At 37.1% G+C, this 25,119-nt stretch overlaps 1 protein-coding gene across 10 annotated transcripts in view; it reads left to right on the forward strand.

The window, feature by feature from the left end:
• BTBD8 (BTB domain containing 8) overlaps window positions 1-25,119 on the forward strand; it is a 99,705-nt gene that overhangs the window by 68,810 nt on the left and 5,776 nt on the right. For all 10 annotated transcript variants that reach the window (XM_078332423.1, XM_078332427.1, XM_078332426.1 and 7 more), the window contains 7 exons: window positions 14,005-14,187; window positions 14,801-14,938; window positions 15,756-15,885; window positions 18,285-18,346; window positions 23,114-23,804; window positions 24,065-24,152; window positions 24,563-24,705. In XM_078332423.1, the coding sequence (XP_078188549.1) occupies window positions 14,005-14,187; window positions 14,801-14,938; window positions 15,756-15,885; window positions 18,285-18,346; window positions 23,114-23,804; window positions 24,065-24,152; window positions 24,563-24,705 (1,435 nt within the window). The remainder of the gene's footprint in view (window positions 1-14,004; window positions 14,188-14,800; window positions 14,939-15,755; window positions 15,886-18,284; window positions 18,347-23,113; window positions 23,805-24,064; window positions 24,153-24,562; window positions 24,706-25,119) is intronic.

Consider the following 25,119-nt stretch of genomic DNA (forward strand, 5'->3'; position numbering starts at 1 on the left):
AATGACTGTTGAACTGGAAGTTGAGGCTGCTTTCCTCTAGCCACTGTAAACCCTCAGGCAAAGAAGAATTATTGATAGATTGAGCCTATCGAGAGGAAATTGAGTTGCTGCTATAAAATGTGGGTAATGTAGAGTACTTCTGGAATGCAGTACTCCCAGGTTCTATGACTAAAATCAAAAGACAGCTATAAGAATCCAATTTAGGCAGTACTGATAATGGCCCTGGTTTTTAGGAATAAACATTTGGGCCACCCTGCCAGATAATAACCATGAACAGTGAAGTACTTGCTGAGGGCAAGGGGCAAAAATATAGAATGGTTAGTAGAAAAGTGTATGTAAAAATAACAGCTGTACCTACGTGAGGAGTTAGAGAAGTGAACACTGCAGTAGTTCTGGTATAAACATTTATATTCCTTCTTCATATATGTTTGTCTATATAGTAATCAATTTTTTTCTCCTACTGTCTCATTCCCCATCATCTAAGACGTTAATAACAGTTAACTTTGTATCTATATATTTAAGTTACAAGGTATTAAAGAAAACTGAATCAGTCTGAAGAAGAATGAACATCCCCTAAAGTAAAAAAGAGGAACTCATACCTTCTCTTTTGGAAAGAAAGGGTTAGCATATTTGTTGTGTGGAGGGATAGTTATATCATGTTAGGTGGAAGCATGACTGTTACTGTCTCCATTTGAGAACCAAGTGTGGGTTTTTTTTGTTTTGTTTTTGTTTTTTTCCTTTTCCAAGTTTAAATTTTATTTTATTTATTTTTTATTATTTTTTTAATTGCATTTTAGGTTTTGGGGTACATGTTGCAGAACATGCAAGACATTTGCATAGGTACACACAAGGCAGTGTGTTTTGCTGCCTTCCTCCCCTTCACCCACATTTGGCATTTCTCCCCAGACTATCTCTCCCCAGCTCCCCCTCACCACTGTCCCTCCCCTCTTCCCCCCAATAGACCCCAGTGTTTAGTACTCCCTTCCCTGTGTCCATGTGTTCTCATTTTTCATCACCCACCTATGAGTGAGAATATGTGGTATTTCATTTTCTGTTCTTGTGTCAGTTTGCTGAGAATGATGTTCTCCAGATTCATCTATGTCCCTTCAAATGACACGAACTCATCATTTTTGATTGCTACATAATATTCCATGGTGTATATGTGACACATTTTCCCAATCCAGTCTATCATCAATGGGCATTTGGGTTGGTTCTAGGTCTTTGCTATTGTAAACAGTGCTGCAGTGAACGTTCTTGTGCATGTGTCCTTATAGTAGAACAATTTATAGTCCTTTGGATATATACCCAGTAATGGGATTGCTGGGTCAATTGGAATTTCTATTTCTAAGGCCTTGAGGAATCACCACACTGTTTTCCCCAATGGTTGAACTAATTTACACTCCTACCAACAGTGTAAAAGTGTTCCTATTTCTCCACATTCTCTCCAGCATCTGTTGTCTCCAGATTTTTTAATGATCGCCATTCTAACTGGCGTGAGATTGTATCTCAATGTGGTTTTGATTTGCATCTCTCTGATGACCAGTGATGATGAGCATTTTTTCATATGTTTGTTGGCCTCATGTATGTCTTCTTTTGTAAAGTGTCTGTTCATATCCTTTGCCCATTTTTGAATGGGCTTGTTTGTCTTTCTCCTGTAAATCTGTTTGAGTTCTTTGTAAATTCTGGATATCAGCCCTTTGTCAGATGGGTAGACTGCAAAAATTTTTTCCCATTCTGTTTTGCCAATTCACTCTAGTGACTGTTTCTTTTGCTGTGCAGAAGCTGTGGAGTTTGATTAGGTCCCATTTGTCTATTTTGGCTTTTGTTGCCAATGCTTTTGGTGTTTTGGTCATGAAGTCCTTGCCTACTCCTATGTCCTGAATGGTTTTGCCTAGATTTTCTTCTAGGGTTTTTATGGTGCCAGGTCTTATGTTTAAGTCTTTAATCCATCTGGAGTTAATTTTAGTGTAAGGTGTCAGGAAGGAGTCCAGTTTCTGCTTTCTGCACATGGCTAGCCAGTTTTCCCAACACCGTTTATTAAACAGGGAATACTTTCCCCATTGCTTGTTTTTGTCAGGTTTATCAAAGATTGTATGGTTATAGATATGTTGTGCTGCCTTCGAGGCCTCTGTTCTGTTCCATTGGTCTATATCTCTGTTTTGGTACCAGTACCATGCTGTTTTGATTACTGTAGCCTTGTAGTATAGTTTGATGTCCAGTAGTGTGATGCCTCCCGCTGTGTTCTTTTTGCTTAGAATTGACTTGGCTATGCGGGCTCTCTTTTGGTTCCATATGAAGTTCATGGTGGATTTTTCCAGTTCTGTGAAGAAAGTCAATGGTAGCTTGATGGGGATAGCATTGATTCTGTAAATTACTTTGGGCAGTATAGCCATTTTCACGATATTGATTCTTCCTAACCATGAACATGGAATGTTTCTTTATCTGTTTCTGTCCTCTCTTTTTCCGTTGAGCAGTGGTTTGTAGTTTTCCTTGAAAAGGTCCCTTATGTTCCTTATGAGTTGTATTCCTAGGTATTTTATTCTTTTTGTAGCAATTGTGAATGGCAGTTCGTTCTTGATTTGGCTCTCTTTCAGTCTGTTATTGGTGTATAGGAATGCTTGTGATTTTTGCACATTGATTTTATATCCTGAGACTTTGCTGAAGTTGCTTATCAGTTTCAGGAGTTTTTGGGCTGAGGCGATGGGGTCTTCTAGGTATACTATCATGTCGTCTGCAAATAGAGACAATTTGGCTTCCACCTTTCCTATTTGAATACCCTTTATTTCTTTTTCTTGCCTGATTGCTCTGGCTAGAACTTCCAGCACTACATTGAATAGGAGTGGTGAGAGAGGGCATCCTTGTCTAGTGCCGGATTTCAAAGGGAATGCTTCCAGTTTTTGCCCATTCAGTATGATATTGGCTGTTGGTTTGTCATAAATAGCTTTTATTACTTTGAGATACGTTCTACCGATACTGAGTTTATTGAGGGTTTTTAGCATAAAGGGCTGTTGAATATTGTCAAATGCCTTCTCTGCGTCAGTTGAGATAATCATGTGGTTTTTGTTTTTGGTTCTGTTTATGTGGTGAATTACGTGTATAGACTTGCGTATGTTGAACCAGCCTTGCATCCCCAGGATGAATTCTACTTGATCATGATGGATAAGCTTTTTGATGTGCTGTTGCAATCGGCTTGCCAGTATTTTATTGAAGATTTTTGCATCTATGTTCATCATGGATATTGGCATGAAGTTTTCTTTTCTTGTTGGGTCTCTGACGGGTTTTTGGTAACAGGATGATGTTGGTCTCATAAAATGATTTGGGAAGGATTCCCTCTTTTTGTATTATTTGGAATAGTTTCAGAAGGAATGGTACCAGCTCCTCTTTGTGTGTCTGGTAGAATTCGGCTGTGAACCCATCTGGACCTGGACTTTTTTTGTGTGGTAGGCTCTTAATTGCTGCCTCGACTTCAGACCTTGTTATTGGTCTATTCATAGTTTCGGCTTCCTCGTAGTTTAGGCTTGGGAGGACACAGGTGTCCAGGAATTTATCCATTTCTTCCAGGTTTGCTAGTTTATGTGCATAGAGTTGTTTGTAATATTCTCTGATGATGGTTTGAATTTCTGTGGAATCTGTGGTGATTTCCCCTTTATCGTTTTTTATTGCATCTATTTGGTTGTTCTCTCTTTTCTTTTTTATCAGTCTGGCTAGTGGTCTGTCTATTTTGTTGATCTTTTCAAAAAACCAGCTCTTGGATTTATTGATTTTTTGAAGGGGTTTTCGTGTCTCTATCCCTTCAGTTCTGCTCTGATCTTAGTTATTTCTTGTCTTCTGCTAGGTTTTGAGTTTTTTGATCTTGCTCCTGTAGCTCTTTCAATTTTGACGATAGGGTGTCAAGTTGGATCTCTCCACTCTTCTCATGTGGGCACTTATTGCTATATATTTTCCTCTAGAGACTGCTTTAAATGTGTCCCAGAGATTCTGGTATGTTGTGTCTTCATTCTTGTTGGTTTCAAAGAACTTCTTTATTTCTGCCTTCATTTCATTGTTTATCCAGTCAACATTCAAGAGCCAGTTGTTCAGTTTCCATGAAACTGTGTGGTTCTGGGTTAGTTTCTGAATTCTGAGTTCTAACTTGATTGCACTATGGTCTGAGAGACTGTTTGTTATAATTTCCGTTGTTTTGAATTTGCTGAGGAGTGCTTTACTTCCAATTATGTGGTCAATTTTAGAGTAGGCATGATGTGGTGCTGAGAAGAATGTATATTCTGTGGATTTGGGGTGGAGAGTTCTGTAAATGTCTATCAGGTTTGCTTGTTCCAGGTCTGAGTTCAAGCCCTGGATATCCTTGTTAATTTTCTGCCTGGTTGATCTGTCGAATATTGACAGTGGAGTGTTAAAGTCTCCCACTATTATTGTGTGGGAGTCTAAGTCTCTTTGTAAGTCATCATTAAGAACTTGCCTTATATATCTGGGTGCTCCTGTATTGGATGCGTATATATTTAGAATTGTTAGCTCTTCTTGTTGTATTGATTTTTTTACCATTATGTAATGTTCTTCTTTGTCTCTTTTGATCTTTGTTGCTTTAAAGTCTATTTAATCAGAGATGAGAATTGCAACTCCTGCTCTTTTTGCTCTCCATTTGCTTGGTAAATCTTCCTTCATCCCCTTATTTTGAGCCTTTGTGTATCCTTGCATGTGTGATGGGTTTCCTGGATACAGCACACTGATGGCTTTTGGCTTTTTATCCGATTTGCCAGTCTGTGTCTTTTGATTGGGGCGTTTAGCCAATTTACATTTAGGAATAATATTGTTACGTGTGAATTTGATCCTGCCATGTTGATGCTAGCTGGCTGTTGTGCTGTTAGTTGATGCAGTTTCTTCATTTTACCATTTGGTATGTGTTTGGAGTGGCTGGTACTGGTTGTTTCTTTCTATGTTTAGTGCTTCTTTCAAGAGCTCTTGTAAAGACCTGGTGGTGATAAAATCTCATAGTATTGCTTGTTCCTGAAGGATTTTATTTCTCCTTCACTTGTGAAACTTAGTTTGGCTGGATATGAAATTCTGAGTTGAAAGTTCTTTTCTTTAAGGATGTTGAATATTGGCCCCCACTCTCTTCTGACTTGTAGGGTTTCTGCTGAGAGATCTGCTGTGAGTCTGATGTGCTTCCCTTTGTGGGCAACTCAACCTTTCTTTCTGGCTGCCCTTTGCATGTTCTCCTTCATTTCAACCCTGGTGAATCTGATGATTATATGCCTTCGGGTGCTCTTCTTGAGGAATATCTTTGTGGTGTTCTCTGTATTTCCTGGACTTGAATATTGGCCTGCCTTGCTAGGTTGGGGAAGTGTTCCTGGATAACATCCTGAAGAGTATTTTTCAGCTTGGATTCATTCTCTCTGTCACATTCAAGTACACCTATCAAATGTAGATTAGGTCTTTTCACATAGTCCCATATTTCTTGGAGACTTTGTTCATTCCTTTACCCTTTTTTCTCTAATCTTGTCTTCTCATTTTATTGCATTGAGTTGATCTTCGACTTCAGATATCCTTTCCTCTGCTTGGTCAATTCAGCTGTTGAAACTTGTGTATGCTTCATGAAGTTCTTGTGTTTTTCAGCTCCATCAAGTGACTTATATTCCTCTCTAAGCTGTTTATTCTCATTGGCATTTCTTTAAATGTTTTTTCAAGGTTCTTAGTCTTTGCATTGGGTTAGAACATACTCTTTTATCTCAGAGAAGTTTCTTGTTACCCACCTTCTGAAGCCTGTTTCTGTCAATTCATCACACTCGTTCTCCATCCAGCCTTGTTCCCTTGCTAGTGAGGAGCCGTGATTCCTTGTTGGAGCAGAAGCATTCTGGTTTTGGTTGTCTTCATTCTTTTTTTTTTGGTTGTCTTCATTCTTTTTGTGCTAGTTTCTTCCCATCTTTGTGGATTTATCTACCTGTCATCTTTGCAGTTATTGACTTTCAGATTGGGTCTCTGAGTGGACATCCCATTTGTTGATTATGAAGTTATTTCTTTTGTTTCTTAGTTTTCCTTCTAACAGTCGGGCCCTTCTGCTCTAGGACTGCTGAGGTCCATTCCAGGCCCTGCTTGACTGGGGAATCACCTGCAGCGGCTGCAGAACAGTAAGGGTTGCTGCCAGTTTCTTCTTCTGCTATCTTTGTCCCAGAGGGATACCTGTCAGATGTCAGTCTGAGCTCTCCTTTATGAGGTGACTCTTTGGATATACGGGGATCAGGGAGCTGCTTGAGGAGACAGTCTGTCCTTTATAAGAGCTTAAGTGTTGAGCTGTGAGCTCCATTGTTCATTTAGAGCTGCTGGGCAGGTACGTTTAAGTATGATGCAGCAGAACTCATAAATGCCTTTTTTTTTTTATTTCCAGGTGTTCTTTCCCAGGGAGTTTGGGCTTTATTTACGAGTTTCTGTTGTGCTGCTGCCTTTTTTCAGGGCTGCCCTGCCCAGCAAGGAGGCAGCCTAGTCAAAGTCTGCCTGCAGAGGCTTTGCTGAGCTGCTGTGGACTCTGCCCAGCTGCTTTGTGAACTTCCCTGCAGTCCTGGCTATAGGGGTATAGTTAGAGCTGCCTAGGCAGTGGTGGCCCACCTCTGTAATAACGGACTCTCTCTGTAATGGCAGGCTGCCTCAGCAATGGCAGACTACCTCCGTAGTGGTGGATTGCCTTGGTAATGGCAGATGCCCCTCCCCCACAGAGCTGGACCGTACTGGGTTCAGCTGTGCTTGCTGTGAAACTCTCAATTCAGAGCATTTCAGATTGCTGTTTTTTTGTGGGGGTGGGACCAACCAAGTCTGATCACCTGGCTCCCTGCCTGAGACTCCTTTTTATTTTATTTTTTTTAAAGCCAGGGTTTCACCATGTTGGTCAGGCTGGTCTTGAACTCCCAACCTCAGGTGATCCACCCAAGTTGGCCTCCAAAGTGCTTGGATTACAGGTGTGAGCCACTATGCCCGATCTCCCCTTTTTTTTTCTGGTTATACAGGTGACTCTGTCTCCCAGGTGTTTCAGTCACCTGTTTAAAAGGTGCCAGGATTTGTTTGATTTCCTGTGCGGTGACCAACTGTGCTGGCTGAAACAGCCATGCTGAGATTCGTGGTGCTTTTTTGCCTGGGGAATCTCCTGGTCTGGCTCCACTTCAGTCCCCTTTTTTATCAGTTGAATGGGGGACTCTGTCTCCCAGGAGCTCCAATCACCAGCTAAAACAGCACCCAGACCCATGCATTTTGTGCAGAGACCCACCATACTGGCCAAAGCAGCTGCACCGGCAACCTGTGGGGCTCCTCCACCTGGGAATCTCCTGGTCTGTGGGCCATAAAAATCCATCTAGAAATGTGGCATCCACTCACCCTCTGTGCTTTCACTGGGAGCTGCAATCCTGAGCTGCTCCTAATTGGCCATCTTGGATCTGTCTCTTTGGCACTTTTTTATATTGTATATCTCTTTACTGAAATTACTTTGCCATGCATTGTTTTCCTGACCTTGGTGTGAACATCTTTATGATGATTATTTTGAGTTCTCTGTGAGCTAAATCATGTATCTCCATTTCATTTAGCCCAGTTTCTGGAGATTTATTTTGTTCCTTTGTTTGGAACATATTTCTTTGTTCATTTTCTTTGACTCTGTTTGTTTGTATCTGCACATTAGATTAACCGCTACCTCTCACAGTCTCTGTGGACTGGCCTCATACAGAAGACCCTTACTAATCAGCCCAGGCAGAGATCAAGGGCCTCTCAAATTTTCTTGCTAATCCAAGTCACTTGTTTGTTTTTAGTGACTTCCAAGCATCTAGAGTATGCTGGGTCCTATTAGTGCTCTGAGTCAGGTTCCTTGGATGGCCCCCAGAAAAGTTAGGTCATTAGACATTCCTCCACACTCCTTCCTGCCTTAAATAGAAGATGAGATATGGGACTTCTCCAGCTGTTGACTCTCTACTGAGACAATTGAAGGGTCTCTGGCAACTAGTTACATGCAACATCATCTGCCATCTTTGTTCTCATTGGCCCTGGGTGGCTAAGACATGCCAGGTCCCATTAGCACTCCAAAACAGCAAGACAGAAACCTGTTCTTTGGACAGCCCTCATAAATGTTGGAGCTTTAGATATAGATTTCAATTATTTGTCTCCCTAGGGAGATGTTGGGAACTAGAAGTTTTTGTCTACTCCTTGTGTACTGAGCAAGAACCAGAGACAGTGCTAACTCTCAGTCAGAATCACCATTTCTGTTCTCACAGAAATGGCTAGATTAGTTCAGGTATTAGCAGTGCTCTGAGACAGGCAAGGTAGAACCACTCCTTTGGGCAGCCCCCAAAAAAGTGGGCGTATTGGACATGCAAAGTAACTCTTTCCCTCCTCAGGTAGATGCTGGGAGCACGGATGCTTTTCATTCATTTGCTCTATGCTGAGCTGGAGGAGGAGATACAGTGATTGCCAGCCAAAATCACCATCTGTGTTCTTTCTCAGGTAACTAGAGTTTACTGGGTCCCATCAGCACTCTGAGACTGCAAGACAGAAATCAGTCATGTAGGCAACCCCTGGAAAAGTTGGGATGTTTGACACATAGTCTACCTCTCCTTCCCCAGGGAGAAGCTGGGAGCTTGTGGTTTTCTTCCTAGTTGTACAGCTCTGTGCCAGGGCTAGGATTCTGGTGAGATCGTGTCTCAAATTTCCCTATCAACTTCATAGTGTTTGGTTTCATGCTTATCCTCTGTGTAGGAGCATCTAAACTAGTTTCTCAATTTCTCACAAAGAGAATTTGTTAATTATTGTTGAATCAGTGTGTTCATGGAGGAAGGAGGGTTTAGGGCTTCCTATTCTGCCATCTTGCTGATGTCACTTCTTTTCATACAGTCTTCTTTAGTTCTAATTCATTTCAACCATCTGTGCCAGGGAAGGTACTCTAATGTATCAAATATTTATTTGTCATCAAGGGAGATAGGAAAGTGCTATTACATTAGAGTTTAACATGGAGAATTTTAAAATATATTTAAATATGATAAACTTTAAATTTTTATCTTTCTTTGTCACCAAGTCAAAAGACAGGTAACAGTTCACATGATATTTATAACACTAATTTTCCTAATATAGTTTGTACAAATTGATTTTTTTTTTTTTTTTTTGAGATGGAGTTTCACTCTTTTGCCCAGGTTGGGGTGCAATGTTGTGATCTTGGCTCACCGCAACCTCCACCTCCCAGGTTCAAGTGATTCTCCTGCTTCTGCCTCCCAAGTAGCTGGCATTACAGGCATGCACCACCACGCCCGGCTAATTTTGTATTTTTAGTAGAGACAGGGTTTCTCCATGTTGGTCAGGCTGGTCTTGAACTCCCAGACTCAGGTGATCTGCCTGTCTCAGCCTCCCAAAGTGCTGGGATTACAGGCATGAGCCACCATGCCCAGCTGATTTTTAAAAAGCCAAAGCTAAACTATATGATAGAATTAAATAGTTCACTAAGGAAATATAGACACCTCTTAATTTGATGAACAGATCCTGAACTTCATTTATTTAAGAGAAATGGGCATAAAAACTACCATGTCAGACTATTTTGTACCTTTTAGAATGATGGAGAGAAATTTTCACTATGTTAGTAAGAGCATAAGAGATAAATATTCTGATTTATTCATGGGAAGGTTATAAATTGGCACAACTTTTTCTGTGTTTCTTAAGCTTTTTGTCTGTGACCCAGAATGAAAAGGTGTTTTTTGTTTGTTTGTTGTTTTCATTGTAACCTAATACACTAATATATATAGGACAGAAACACAAGTTTCACAAAAAATTTACTAGCTTTATTACATATGATGGACGGGTGTTTTTTATGTTTCTCCTTCCTTTCTCTGTCTCTCTTACACACCCACCCCCTTCTTTGGTTTTCTAATGCTGATTGTGAACCACTAAATACATTTCTCTAGGTTGCTATGGAGGAATCTACCACTCGATAAACAGTGCTCTACTTATTGTATATTGGTGGTGTTTTGGATACCTCTGGTGTCCCACCTCATAGCCTCTTGGCCCATGTTTGTACCCAAACTATTGCTGCAGCATCTGCCTGCACATGGATGTAATCTGAGAGCACTTTCCTTTAGCCCCATCACATATACACAGATCTTTCTCACTTTCTGTCTTGAGGCTTCACTGCTATTCCACATGGAATACCTGCAGTTCAGCAGTTCTGAGCCCGTGTAAAGCTGGCAGTGAAAGAGAGTTAACATCCCCAGAGGGCACACCTTGACCAATGGGAGATGGGAGCCAGTGGTTAGTGTTTCCTTGTTCTGTCTGTTGGATGGATAATTCAGAGTACATCCTTCATAGCTCTTCAGAGGGTCCCCAACAAGATTGAGTCCCATTTGCCTCCCATAGTGAATTCTGTATCAGTGCTTTTCAAACTAATGTATCTACAAAACACTTGGGGGTCTTGTTTAAATGCAGATTCTAATTCAGTAAGTCAAGGGAGGATAGAGAGATTCTGTGTTTCTAACAGGCTCTGGCTAATGCTGATGCCACTTTGAATAGGAGAGAGCGAGAAAATACACTCTTAAATTGGCTTCCTTCCTTTTGTCCCTGTTGCACTCTTCCAGTGCCTCAGATTTCCCTTTATAATTTCTGCATATAAGCCTGTTTCCCAAGCTGAATTTTTAGGCAGAACTCAGGCTAAGAGAAGTAATGTTGACCCAGCAATTCTACTTCTAGGAATGTATCTTGTAGACATTCACATCTATGTGAAATAATGTTATATATAAGGTAAGTCATTATGACATAATAGCAAAGCTGGAAACAATGTCAATGTCTTTCAGTAGAGGACTGATTAAATGACTTGTGATATCTCTATATTATGGACTGTTACACAGCCATTAAAACATAAAAATATATACACTGGTAAGAAAAATACTTGAGATGTATGCTAAGTATAAAAGACAAGATACCAGAATACTGTGCATATTAATGCCTTCATTTGGATAAAATAAGCAGAAAATTACATATATATATTGTTTGAATAGTATAAAATAACTCGGAAAAGATCAAGGAAAAAATAATATTGATTGTAAAATGGATGGTTTGGGGACAGGAAGGAGAGAAAGACTTTCCTAGAATGTCCTTTATACATTTGAAATTTTTAAACTATTTGATTATGTTAACCGTTGAATGAAAATTTAAGTGTTTGGTCTAAAAGTTTTACTTTTTTTATTTTTAGTCTAGAGTACTTTTCTTAAAAGTACTCTAACATTTAATGTTTATCATATATTCAGATGAGTATGGAATAAAATTATATATCATCTATGTTATTTAACTATGTTCATGCTGTAGTTTTCCAAGCTAAATTATGATAATTATACTCTATATGTATGGTTTTTTAAAAATGCTATTGTCAGAGCACATCACATTATATAAATAGTAAGCACTTTGTAGATACCTGCCAAATTTAAATACCTTACATTTGGCTTCCCTACCAGAGCAGCACCTGCAGTAGAACAAATTGAGTTTATTGTCTAAAACTCTTAGTAATTGCACAGTTACTCAGAAAGTCACTGGAGGAGGAAACGGCAATGATTCTTAAAAAAAAAAAAAAAGATGAATTATATAAAAGTATGATTGTTTTTTCTTTTATTTAAGCAGTGAGAGAATATAATACATTTTTAAAGGATTATTGGCTGGGTGTAGTAGCTCACATTTTTAATCCCAGCACTTTGGGAGGCCAGGTGGGAAGATCACTTGAAGCCAAGAGTTCAAGATCAGCCTGGACAACATGACAAGACTCCATCTCTACAAAATATTTTTGGAGCTGGACATGGTGACTCATGCCTGTAGTCCCAGCATTTTGGGAGGCTGAGGTGGGTGGATCACTTGAGTCCAGGAGTTTGAGACCAACCTGGCCAGCACGGTGAAACCCCCTCTCTACTAAAAATATTAAAAAATTAGCTGGGTATGGTGGTGCGCATATGTAATCTCAGGTATTTACATGACTGAGGCACTCCAGCCTGGGTGACAGAGTGAGATCTTGTCTCAAAAAAAATATTTTTTTTAATTTAGCTGGGCATGGTGGCACGTACCTATGGTTTCAGCTACTGAGGCAGGAGGATCACTTGAGCTCAGGAGGTTTGAAGCTGCAGTGAGCCATGTTCAAGCCACTACACTCCAGCCTGGGTGACTGAGCAAGACTTGTGTCAAAGAAAAAGAAAAAGAATTATTAGTAAATGGTTAAAATTCTTCATTTTGAAGTTGAAGGATTAAACTTGTTATCTTAGAGGTTCACTGATAGTCCCTGTCTCCAGTCATGTTAAAAGTTACAAGTATTTGGATGTCTACTATGACCCAGTTTTATACTAGGCCCTGAGCATACATTGGTGAGCTAAAACAGAGATAGACAATTTTACACTCATTGAAGCTACAGCCTAGTGAGGGAGATAGACATTAATTAAATAGTAATCTTCATGTGTGATTAATTACAATAAATGCTCTAACAAAAAGTGACAGATTTTCTTATAGCATGTATAAAAGGAATCAGATGTTTATATATGGTATCAGGGAAGATGTAGTTTTACAGGACCTAAACAAAAACAGAGGGTGTGCAGAGTCCATGTCATGCTGTCCATGTTAGATATTTCAGTCATTTCCGGATTTATCAGTGATTTATTGCTGTGTAACAAACCACCCCCAAACTAAGTGGCTTAAAATGACTTCTCACAATTCTGTGAGGTCAGTGGATGATTCTTCTGCTGGTTTTGCCTGTGGCTGCATTCAGCTGGGGGCAGCTGGGGGTCTGGTCCTCCTGTACCAAGTGGTCTTCCTTACCAGGCTTCTTTTGGCCCAGAGATCCCAAGATTCTCAGAAGGTAAAGACTGAAGCTGCAAGACTTCTTGAGGCCTAGGCTCTAGAACTTGCATATCATCACTGTTGGTTAAGGCAAGTGAAAAGGCTAGTAGTCCAGATTTAAGACTAAGGAAGTCAATTCCACCTCTTGGTGGATAGAATTTGTGGCCATGGTTTTCAATTTACCAGTCCATCAGGTAACTATTTAATAAATACTTAAATTTAAGTATTAAGTATTTAAGTATTAAGTATTAAGAATTGGAAATCAAACATGAATAAGATATATTAATATAGGCCTTTTTTTCCTTTTCCTTGGAGTACATGATATTTCTGCATTGTCATTCCATTTTCCATAGAGATCAATATTTGTGAGGTTTTTTTATAGTATAATAATGAATCATTAAATGAATAAAATATAAACAGTAGAGTCTCTTACCTAATTAGAGAAGAGGAAGAAAATCACTGGGGATTATAAGTAATTTTTAGCCTTTCCAAATTTGCATAAAGAACATATATTTTATAGTCAGAAAAGAATTAGGGCTATGTTGTTGTAGCCATGTAGTTATGAATGATATCTATAAGCACAAAAATTAATTTAGCTGTGATAATATTAGGGAGCTCAAGTTTTTCTTTCTAGTTATTTTCACTTTGCTGTCAGGTTTGTTTTAGCTACTTTTTTTTTTTTTGAGATGGAGTCTCACTCTGTCACCCAGGCTGGACTGCAGTGGTGCAATCTCAGCTCACTGCATCCTCTGCCTCCTGGGTTCAAGCAATTCTCCTGCCTCAGCCTCCCGATTAGCTGGGTTTACAGTCATGCACCGCCATGCTTGGCTAATTTTTGTGTTTTTAGGAGGGATGGGGTTTCTCCATGTTGGCCAGGCCGATCTTGAACTCCTGACCTCAAGTGATCCACCCGCCTCAGCCTCCCAAAGTGTGGGATTACAGGCCTGAGCTGTTTTAGCTACCTTGTAAAGGTGGTTTCTTCCTAGCTTAAACTTTACCCTTTTGGATAATTCTGAGTGAATGAATAAATAAACATTATATGTAAAATTAATGGCAAAGACATTAGCTATCTGGAATTTTGTTTTTGCAAGAAACATCCCATGACAACAAGAGTATTTGATTTGCTTAGAGAGTTATTTTATGAGCAGTTAGCATTTAACTTTTTCCAATACTTTTTTAAAATCTAAGGATGATAAGAATGCTGCTTTTCTTCTGATGGAAAGTGACAGACTAATCAACAGTTTACCCAGAGTGAAGTGGACAGAAGTGGCACTAACCATGGCCTCTCAGCTCCAAGAAGAATGTATTGCATTTATTGTAGAAAACTTCTCCAAGATTATTCAGAGTGAAAATTTTGCTCTTCTCTTACAGGTACTATGTCTAAAATTATATCCTATATTTAGTTCCATCTTTGTGTTCTGATTTCAGTTATGTAAGAGTTTTAAAATGCAGGTTGCTTTTGATTAAATTAGTGTGATTTAAATAAACTCCATAGCAGATGGCATGTTTACATAGGATTTAAGGCAGTGATAGACAGGATTTTTGGCTCACAAGATAAGAAAGGCGGGAGGGACAGGTTTGAGTGCCCTGGCACAGCACAGTGTAAATCTGGCCAACTCTAGCCCTCCCTCAGCATAGCCACATTTTAGAAACCAAAGTCAAAAAGATACTGTTTTGGCAAGTAATACAATTATGGTCTATGTAGAATATTTCTCTTATTGGGAAGCTACTTTCTCTAAAATTATTTACTGAATAAATAACTCCTATTGTTTATATCTAGGTTCTGTATTTAGGGCTGTGTTGGCTTTTAAAAACTGTGTATATTGCATATATGCAGATTTTTTAACAAAAGAAAGGGAAAAGACAAATATAATTTCTGGTTGACTGCATACAGCTAATTATAATGATCTGTTATGCCAGACTTTCACATTTCTTGTGCATTTTACATGTATTCCACTTAAATATTAATTTCTATGTTTTATAGTCACAAGCAATGAGTAGTACAGCTGATCTGTTGGACAAAATTTTAAAAGCAATTGAAGAAAATATCACCATTGAAAATAGTTGCTCTCTTCTTATGGCTCTGGACACATTGATGAACTCTGACAGTACACAGGAAATGGTACTGAATGTAATGAAATTTATTAAAATAATGCAATATTTGAACTAAGATTTTTTTAATGTATGTGCATTTTAAATGTTGCATTATTTATTGAAGCTAGGCAGTGGATACCTAGGGATGGATTAAGGTCTCTACTTTTGTATATGTTTGGAATCTTTTATAATAATACATTTTAAAAGTTCTATTTGTCTCCAAATGGACTTTTTATAAAAGTTCAGAAATTGGCAGTTTGGCTGGGTAATTTTAAATGCAGTATGATACTTAGCAATATTATTTTCTAGATATAAAATGTATATTTTAGAGTTTTTAATCATCAGTGTCTTTTATTTTTATAATCTTAATTTTTCTCTTCAAAAAATCATATTTTAAGATAAGGCTGGGAAAAAGCAAAATTAAAATATTTATTTTTAAATAAATTAATCAGTGGCCATTAATAAGGTAATTGCAAATTATTGGCATTCTGTATTTGTTCAAGAAGAATGGTTTTTTAAATGTATCATATTTACTACTATTCCATAGAGCATTTGACCTTGTAATGTCATAGTTGATTTGAAAAGGCTGCAGAAGGTATTCGTATCAAGGGCATTGGTGTTTTAAAATAACATTTGCTTGAAAAGATAAGAGTTAGCTTTGTGTTCATTTATAAAATGTTATTAATGAGTAAGCCTTCATAAATAACATATACCCAACGATCTTAAAAATCTAAATGATGACATCATTGATCTAGCTTAGGAGTAAGTAGATTCTGAAAGGAATAATGACTGGTTGCTATGACAATGTGGCTCTCACCAGCTGCTGATTTGTTGCTTGAACACAGGGTTTTACGTGCAAGATCCAGGCTCTGCGTGATAAGCTGTGGATCTTCCTGGTTCAGTCTTTCTATGCTGTTCGTCACACAGAAAGCTGGAAGCTGATGAGCACAGATGATCAACAGAAAATCCAAGCAGGTACGTTAGCCCTGAGATATTTCAATTCTTATGTAATGAGATCTTTGTGACAACAGATATTTTGAGGGCATTCTGATAAGTAGAAATGTTAACATTGTGTGCTTCTGTTGAATAATAGAATGCTAATTGAAACTGGTGCTCATATGTTTAGGCAGTTTTTAGCCGTTCTTAGAAAATGAAATTCATTTCCTTTATATATCAAATTTAATCCTACTATACATTAGCAACTATGTTCTAGGCAAATTTGCTTACAAGCAAATCTCTTGTGAAGAGATTAAAAGTGTGAGAAAATGCAGTCTACATAGAATGGAGTATCGAACATACTTTTTCCTCGTTTTTAAGTATGTTTTGTCATAAAGCTTTTCTGTCTTTTTCATAAAACACCCTTTCTTGTGGTTTTGCCTAGAATAGATGGCTTTATTTCACAACTGATTGGTTCAGTGATGTGGAGTGTGCTATTGCGGACTGTCCCTCAGGAGCTGCACAGTGGTCTGTGATATTTAATAGGTATCATCTGAGACATTAGCATTAAACAAAAGATGCATATTGCTCAGAACATGTGTTAAAAAATATCAAAATAAAAATTTGAGGGTGTGGAACTATAAATGGCTTCATGACTATTTTCGGGTTAAAGCAGGTGCCTTAGAAAAAAAATATTGGCATATCCAGTGTGTATACTTTTTAAAACCTTTTAAGAGACTAAATTTTATGAAGCAAACATTTTAGTACTGTAAAACATGGAGGCCATGTCTGTTAAAATGCATTTTGAGAATGCATAAATGTTAAATTTTTAGTAGTAGCATCAGAGTAGGATCTGCTTTTACATTATAAGCATTACATGATAGTGTAGCTAGATGTGATATGAAGAGCACTTTTCAAAGAAATTCCATTTTTTTAAACAAAAATTATGAGAAGAAGGTCTTAGAAATTGGACTTTTTTTTCCTTGTGACTATTTCTGTGCTGATTTTTAAATAATGGTTTATTTTTACAACATTTATATAAGGTGAAGTAACAAAATAAGATCAGCATTCCTTCAGTAGGTGTCCTTTCAGCTCTCTTCTGATTGGTAGCAAACTTTGTTTTTCTCTATTTTAGAGGATTTCATAGTTAAGTTGAGCTTTAGTGTCCTTTAATTCTTCGAAGTGCTGATTAAAAATACATGTAAATACACATAATAAATAAAATGTTATTGGTAATCCAACTAATTGTCAAAAAGGACTTTTCATTCTATTACATTGTAGCAGTGTAATAATTTTTTAATCTTAACTAAGTTGAATTATAGTGAATCCCGACTTACGCATAATTACTTTATTGGGAAACCCAGATAAAGGAATAGTTCTGGGTTGTCTGTTATGACATTTGGTATGTCATAGTTGGGTTACTGACCTTTGGGAGAAATTTTTTATTTTAATTTTTTCCTGTGTATTATTGTGCAGAGTCATTTGCTTACTGCAAATCAGTCTACAGTGCCATTTTCAGGATCCTGCTTTGTCTTATAGCACATATCCTATAGAAGAGAGATCATGGAAGATGCAGATAATTTAATGTATTTTTATTAGCTGATTTAATAAAATCAAATACTTTTTGGAGATGATATATATTTATTCAAAATATATTTTAAAGCCCAGTAACCTTCAAAAGAAAGACATTTGCTAAACTATATTTGTAGCTCTCATACCATCATTTTAGCATACATATTTTCCCGACATAATTCAGAATCTTATTTGAAGAGTACAGATGTGAGTTCTACAATAAATTCCTATATAAACCTAACATATAAAATGAACTTTTCTTTAATTATAAAAAAAACTATGGGTTTGAAGATTGTTTCTTGTTTTATTTTCAATAGAACTTTTTTCTTTTCTCTTTCCTCCTTCCTCATGATATACCTGCAAAACCAGAAAATATTTTTAGTTAATTTCAAGAGTATTTTTACATTTAATATAAATAATATTTAATATTCAGTATTCAATATATATATTAAATATTTTAAATAATATTTGATAGCGTGTACAATGTTACATTTGCCATAATCTGTAATTTTTTGTTATTTGGTAAACTAAATGAAACCAATTATCTAAAATGTCACGGTTTGAGAAAATTCTGGTGTTTTCGTAAATGTATGAATCTTTTCTGTGAGATTGTACATTTCTTATTTATTAATTTTATTAACACAAAACCTAGGGGCCAGAGAATAAGGTGTAGAAAGTGAGGTTTTTAAAAAAAAAAAAAAATCTAAAATATAATAGGGAGTTGTTTTGTATACTGGATTGGTTTCAGGTTTATTAAGTTATTTCCATCAAAATGTAACCTTTTTTCTGTTGACATGCTATTTTTCCTTTAGTTCTATGGTAATAACAATGTCCCTATAAAAACAAATTGCTGTTTCTTTCTACAGCTGCATTTGACAAAGGTGATGATCGAAGACTTGGCAAAAAACCTATATTCAGTAGCTCGCAGGTAAACTTTCTAAATTTTCTAGGTCCAAATGAAAATGATAACAAATGAAGTTTATTATTTTACATTTCAGAATAAGTTTTAAAAAACCATTCATGAAGCTATTTTTTTATGGATAATTTTTCTTTTTCTAAATCAAACGAGCACTTAATAAATGTTTTAAAGTGAATTTTTTATATCCAGTTGGCATTGGAAGTATCTACCTTTTTCATTTCCTTGAAAACCTTTTTGGCAGCAAACATATTAGAGTTATTTCAGTCTATTAGAAGTTATTTAGAACTCTAGACCTAATTCCCTGTCTATTTTTCTGATTAGCCTACTTCTTAAAAAAGATTTTAATCTACATAATATATTTTTGATGTTTTTGAAAAAAGCAATTATTACTAAGAGTACAACTGTGTTTTACTTTAAAAGTTACTTGGTATACTTATATGAGGTGTCTAAAGTAGTTGAACTCTTAGAAGATAATATTGTGGTTGCTGAAAACTAGGGAGAGGGAGTTGTTCAATGAGTACAGAGTTTCCATTTTGCAAGATGAAAAAGTTATAGAGATCTGTTGTGCCACAAACTGCATGCAGCCAACATTACTGCACTGTTAGTGAAGTGTATTAAAGAGTACTTAAGTGTATTAAATGGTTAAGATGGTAGATTCCATGTTTTGTGGGTTTTTTTTTTCTACACACAAAGTTATTTGTATTTGGTGTTTTCCTTATAACCTGAAATACATTTTTCTTCTCAAGAATGTTATTAATGATGGTTAGGGTTCCAAGCTAACTTATAGATATTCACTTAACCAATAATATATTCAAAGTACAAAATTATTCTAACCTTCTCTCTGTGGTACAGTGATATTAGCGAGACATACGTTGAGAATTCTAGTTTATAATGCAAGGAACATATTCCCTAGCAGAGTGGAACAGGAAATCCTTTTTTCTTCCTCTGACGAGGAAGAAAAGTTGATAGGAACTAATGCAGCTCCAAGCTGCAACTGAGAGTTCTCATGGCTTGAGAAAGAGGTCAAGCTCCAAGTGTCTTGAATGAGAAACTGAAAGACTGGAGATTTTGTCAGTTAACCTCTTAGGATTGTTTCCAAAGTGCATTTCACAATATACTAGCTCCATCTATCATCAACTGTAAGTTGAAGAATTGCTATACACCGTAGCTCCTCTTATAGACCAAATGACACATATTGTACCTTGAAAGTGCTAAGAAACGCTAAAGAACACTTTTGAATTGTTGCATCCAAAATTTCCCCCAATGTTGTAACTATGGAACACCACTACGCTCCCCCTCAACCCTTTTAAAGCATCTTATACAATTCCACAGAACATATTCTAGGAAATAGTGCACTAGGAAATTTTTTCTATGTACCGGTTCCTATTATCCCCATGTTTTTTGGTTGTTTTATTTTTTGTTTTTGTTTTTGTTTTTTGATACGAAGTTTTGCTCTTATTGCCCAGACTGGAGTGCAATGGTGCGATCTCAGCTCACTGCAACCTCCACCTCCCAGTTCAATCAATTCTCCTGTCTTAGCCTCCTGAGTAGCTGAGATTACAGGCACCTGCCACTAGCTAATTTGTGGTATTTTTAGTAGAGACAGAGTTTCACCATGTTGGCCAGGCCAGTCTCAAACTCCTGACCTCAGGTGATCCACCCACCCTGGCCTCCCAAAGTGCTGGGATTACAGGTGTGAGCCACCATGCCCGGCCTATCCACCAGGTCTATCCTGGGGGCCTTTTTAAAAGCCCCCAGGAATTAGCCTACTTGCCTTCCTTTCCCCTGTTACCAACCAGGCTTTTCCTCCTTCTTTGTCTTACTGCAAAATAGAACAAAGTTTCGTTATTTTTCCTTATCCTCCTGACTTTGTGGCTGTCTAAGTCTTTTTTCTGTTAAGAACAGTGGGAAAGAAACAGAGTTAAAAGTTTCCCTCAGAAAGACAGTGGTATGCTGAAATGGATGCCGGACATTAAAAGAGTTCAAATTTTGGCTTCACATTTATTTATGTGTCATCTGCAAGTCTTAGTTTTCTTATTTATAAAATGGAATAATAAAACCTAGCAGGATTATTGTGACAATTAGGTGAAATAATTTATGTGCAATTATCTGGTATGTAATAAGTGCTCAATAAATGTGGAGCGAATAAATGTGCTTTCCAAACAGGGATGAGCTATCTAGGATGTGGGAGAAAGTTAATCAGATAAGACAGGGAAAAGGTTGGTTGGTTTGTTTTGTTGTGGTGGTTGTTTTTGCCTGCTTCGTTTATCCTTCATAGAGAGATTTAAGAAGAATGTTTGGTACCAAAATACTTATGGATAAAATATATGATATCTGGGATTTGCTTCAAAATGAAATGGGGGTAGGTGTGTATGAAACTAAATTGGAATTAATAATGAATTAATAATTTTTAGAGCTGGCTATTAGGTATTTGAGGATTCATTATATTCTTCTATCTTTTTTTATTATGTTTAAATTTTCCCTTTTTTTGAAAGAGGGCCTCACTCACACAGGCTGGAGTGAAGTGGCACAATCACGGTTCACTGCAGCCTTGACCTTCTGGGCTCAAGGGATCTTTCCACCTCAGCTTCCTGAATAGCTGGGACCACAGGCCCAAGCTACCACACCTGGCTAATTTTTGTATTTTTTTAAATAGAGGTGGGGTTTTGCCATGTTGCCCAGGCTGGTCTCAAACTCCTGGGCTCAAGCAATCCACGCCTGGCCTATTGTGAAATTTTTCAAGGCGTACAGCTACCCCATCTACTCTACAGATTTCCTCTGTAACATAATACTTAAAGATGCATACATTTGAGGATAGAATAAATTAAGTAGATTCAGTGTTAAGGTGGGAAGGAGTTCTAAAAGCAGAAGTCAGCCTGGTTTTAGGTATTAAAATAGAGAAATGTTATTTTTTGAGCTAAGATTTGAGCAAGAAAACAACAAATGAGGACCAAGCCTATTTGAACTTTTTAAATGTTAGAATCCTAGAAGACTGCTGTGAATAGGACCAGTCTCTACCTTGTGGACAGGCATAAGGTGAGACCTAAAGATGTTAGTAACTTCTGCAATGTCCCAGGTTGGTTAGAGGCAAAACTAGGACAAGAATCTAGTGGTTGCTTTATCACCATGCTTTGCTTTTTTCTAAATTTAACCAAGTTACTAATTGTGCTTTTGTGTGCACACATATTCATATGTTATTTTATCTTTGACAACTTTTTTTTTTTTTTTTTGAGACCGAGTTTCGCTCTTGTTACCCAGGCTGGAGTGCAATGGTGCGATCTCGGCTCACCGCAACCTCTGCCTCCTGGGTCCAGGCAATTCTCCTGCCTCAGCCTCCTGAGTAGCTGGGATTACAGGCACGGGCCACCATGCCCAGCTAATTTTTTGTATTTTTAGTAGAGACGGGGTTTCACCATGTTGACCAAGATGGTCTCGATCTCCTGACCTCGTGATCCACCCACCTCGGCCTCCCAAAGTGCTGGAATTACAGGCTTGAGCCACCGTGCCCAGCCCATCTTTGACAACTTTTAATGCAGTTGGAAGCTTTTCATATTTAGAAATAGACCTTAAGCTGCATATCAAAATATGCCGTATATGCCCAGTTTTAACACCATTGATCACGTTTGTTTTTTGTTGTTGTCGTTGTTTGTTTTGTTTTTTGAGTGTCCAATATGTGACATGGTGTTGAGGGTTTTTGATACAAGAGATGAAGAGTGCACAGGCTCTGCCTCAGACTTCTACAATCTCATACATCTTCCAAAGGGGGGCAAAAAAGCATTTCCATACTTACATAAAGAATGACAATATGATCTTAAAATATTATTCTAGAATTTCTACCAACTTAAATATTTTTTGTTCCCTCTCATATCAAGGTTGATTCTAAGGAAAATGATGAAGTAGGTATGTTTATCTTCAGTGCCATTTTCTTTGTCCCTTTTAGCCTGTTTCAGCTATTTTTAGGATCCCTTTTCCTTCACTTCCTACAGCCAGCCAGTATTTTACTAGTATCTTATTTTTCCGAAAACCAAGCTTGGCAGATGCAGTGTGCCGTGCTTCTTAGGAGCCTTTATAAATTTTTTTTTAAAATAACGGCTCCAAGAAGTATTCTTCCCATAGAGGATTAAGTCTTTAATAATAAAATATCTGGCATTTGGAATAGGGTTGAAGGGAGAAGTTTTACTAAAAATCTTCATAATGTCCCTCAAATTATGCCATATAGATGACTTCTGTTTGAGGTTAAATCATGAGCTCAAGTCCTGGTCCCATCGCTAACCAGCATGAGACTGTGGGTAAATCACACACCTTCTTTAATCCCCAATTTCTTGTCTAAGAAATGGAAACAGCCACACTACTTCATGGGACTGTTGTGAGGATTAAGTGAGATCATGTATATAAAAGATGTAGCATGAAACATGGGAGTAAGCCTTCTAAAAAATGTTGGATATTATCATTCCTCAAAGCATCCTGAATCTTTAGATATTAATCTCTAACAAAACTTCATAAATTAAAAAATATTTTATTTATTGATTTACTTACTATAATAGAATAGTATACCTTTAAAATAAGCACTGTATGCTGTATTTCAGATTTGATTAAGGGTATCTGAGACATGAAGTTTTGATTGAAATGATCAAAGACAATTCAGGCTTTGACCTTAAATCATAATGTGATCTTTCCATTTTTTTTCTTCTTAGAAAGACTGACTTTCAGAAACATAAACTATTATATGTTAAAGACTTCAGTCAAATTACAAAGTATTTTTTTTCTTCTTTATAGCAAAGGAAACAAGTTTCTGACTCTGGTGTCATAAAAACCAAATCTTGGAGGGGAAATTATCTCTCTACTAATAAAAAGATGAAATCTGATGGATTAGCAGCATCCGGACATTCATCAAGTACCAGTAGAAATAGTATAAATAAAACACTGAAGCCGGATGATGTAAAGGAAAAGAATGGTACAAAAATTGCATCCAAGATTACAAAAGAACTAAAAACTGGGGGAAGGAATGTTTCTGGAAAGCACAAAACTATAATAAAATCCAAAACAGAAAACTGTGATGATGCACGGTTGGAAAATATGTCACCTATACAAGCTGTGGAAAGATCAACAACAGCAGCAGCAACTAGACAGAAGAATTTACTAAATGGAAAAGGAGTGAGAAATCAGGAAGGGCAAATTACAGGTGCCAGACCGAAGGTACTCATGGGAAACTTAAACGTGCAAGCCAAAGCAAAGCCTTTGAAGAAAGCTACAGGGAAAGGTTCTCCATGCCTCAGCATCGCAGGACCCTCCAGCAGATCCACAGATTCAAGCCTGGAATTCTCAGTTTCCACTGAATGTCTGGATGAACCGAAAGAAAATGGATCAATAGGAGAAGATAAGCCTTCTGGACGTAAACTACCCTTTTGTGATTCTCCAGGACAGATGGCAAAAAACAGTGTAGATAGTGTAAAAAATTCCACTGTAGGTGGGTTTAGCAGTCATTTTTAATGTCTCCTGACAGTTAAAGTTCCTTTTAAATAAAAAAACCTAAACCTGTATTTTGGCTTTTATTTAGTTTCAAATGCCTACAGAATACTTATTTATATGTATTTATGCAAACTGAGACAAAAGGTAGTCCCACTTTAACATTTTATTTTGTTTATAGTGTCTAACCAGTAAACTTATACATATTTGTTACATATTTATTGTATTCTATCTCATGATTCACTTGTTCTTAATTTATAGCCGTAAAATCTCGACCTATTTCAAGAGTTACCAATGGAACTTCCAATAAAAAAAGTGTTCATGAACAAGACACTAATATAAATAACAGGTAGGTCTTCATTCAGTATTTTACCTGTCTGTTAGCTTTCTCTCAAAGTTAATTGTAAACTAACTGCTTGCTAAATATTTTTAAAATATCTTTTTGTTTAAAAAATTTAATGTATTTACCCAATAGTTTAACACAGTTATTTATTAAAAGAAATTAATATATACAAAATGATGATTGAGGTACAATATTTAAAATAATATCTTAATGTATACCATGGCATATGATTATACATTGCTTTATTATACTTGATCTACAGTTTTATAAACTTAAAAGACTTATGAGCATGTGATTTTTCTATTTTCAGAAGAGGTATATTTTTTATTTCTTGAAAAAAACTCAGATATTGGCCTTTTAAAAAGTTTATGTTTTGGAATCTAAGTGTAATACTGAATGCAAATAATTTTTCTTAGGGTACTAAAGAAAGTCAGTGGAAAAGGATGTAGTGAGCCAGTACCACAGGCAATTTTGAAGAAAAGAGGAGCTAGCAATGGGTGTGCTGCAGCTCAGCAGAGGACAAAGAGTGCCCCATCTAATCTTGCTACTAAAACTCAAGGTAAAGCTGAAATAGTACTGGATATCTTGAATATTATTTCCTTGACTAGATAAGCCAAACTCTGATTTGGAACTTCAGTAGAATATAAGCAAAATATGATTTTACTCATGCTGTATTTGTTTCACACTATAGGGATGAGATTGTATACTTTTACTTTTCAGACAGGTGTTTTGGGGTATAGATTTGGTTTTGTTGTTGTTATTGTTGAGTCGGGGTCTTGCTCTGTCACCCAGGCTGGAGAACAGTGGCATGATCACACTGTGATCCTCCTTCCTCTGCCTCCCAAAGTGCTGGGATTATGGGCATGAGCCAACACACCTGGCCTCTGTTTGGTTTTTATTGTCTTTTGTGAGAGAAATAATTAAGGGAGAGAAATAATTAAGTTTATCTGCATTTCTGGTCCATTTAAATATT

This window comes from Callithrix jacchus, chromosome 7 (genome assembly GCF_049354715.1).
Source record: "Callithrix jacchus isolate 240 chromosome 7, calJac240_pri, whole genome shotgun sequence".
Lineage (NCBI taxonomy): Eukaryota > Metazoa > Chordata > Mammalia > Primates > Cebidae > Callithrix > Callithrix jacchus.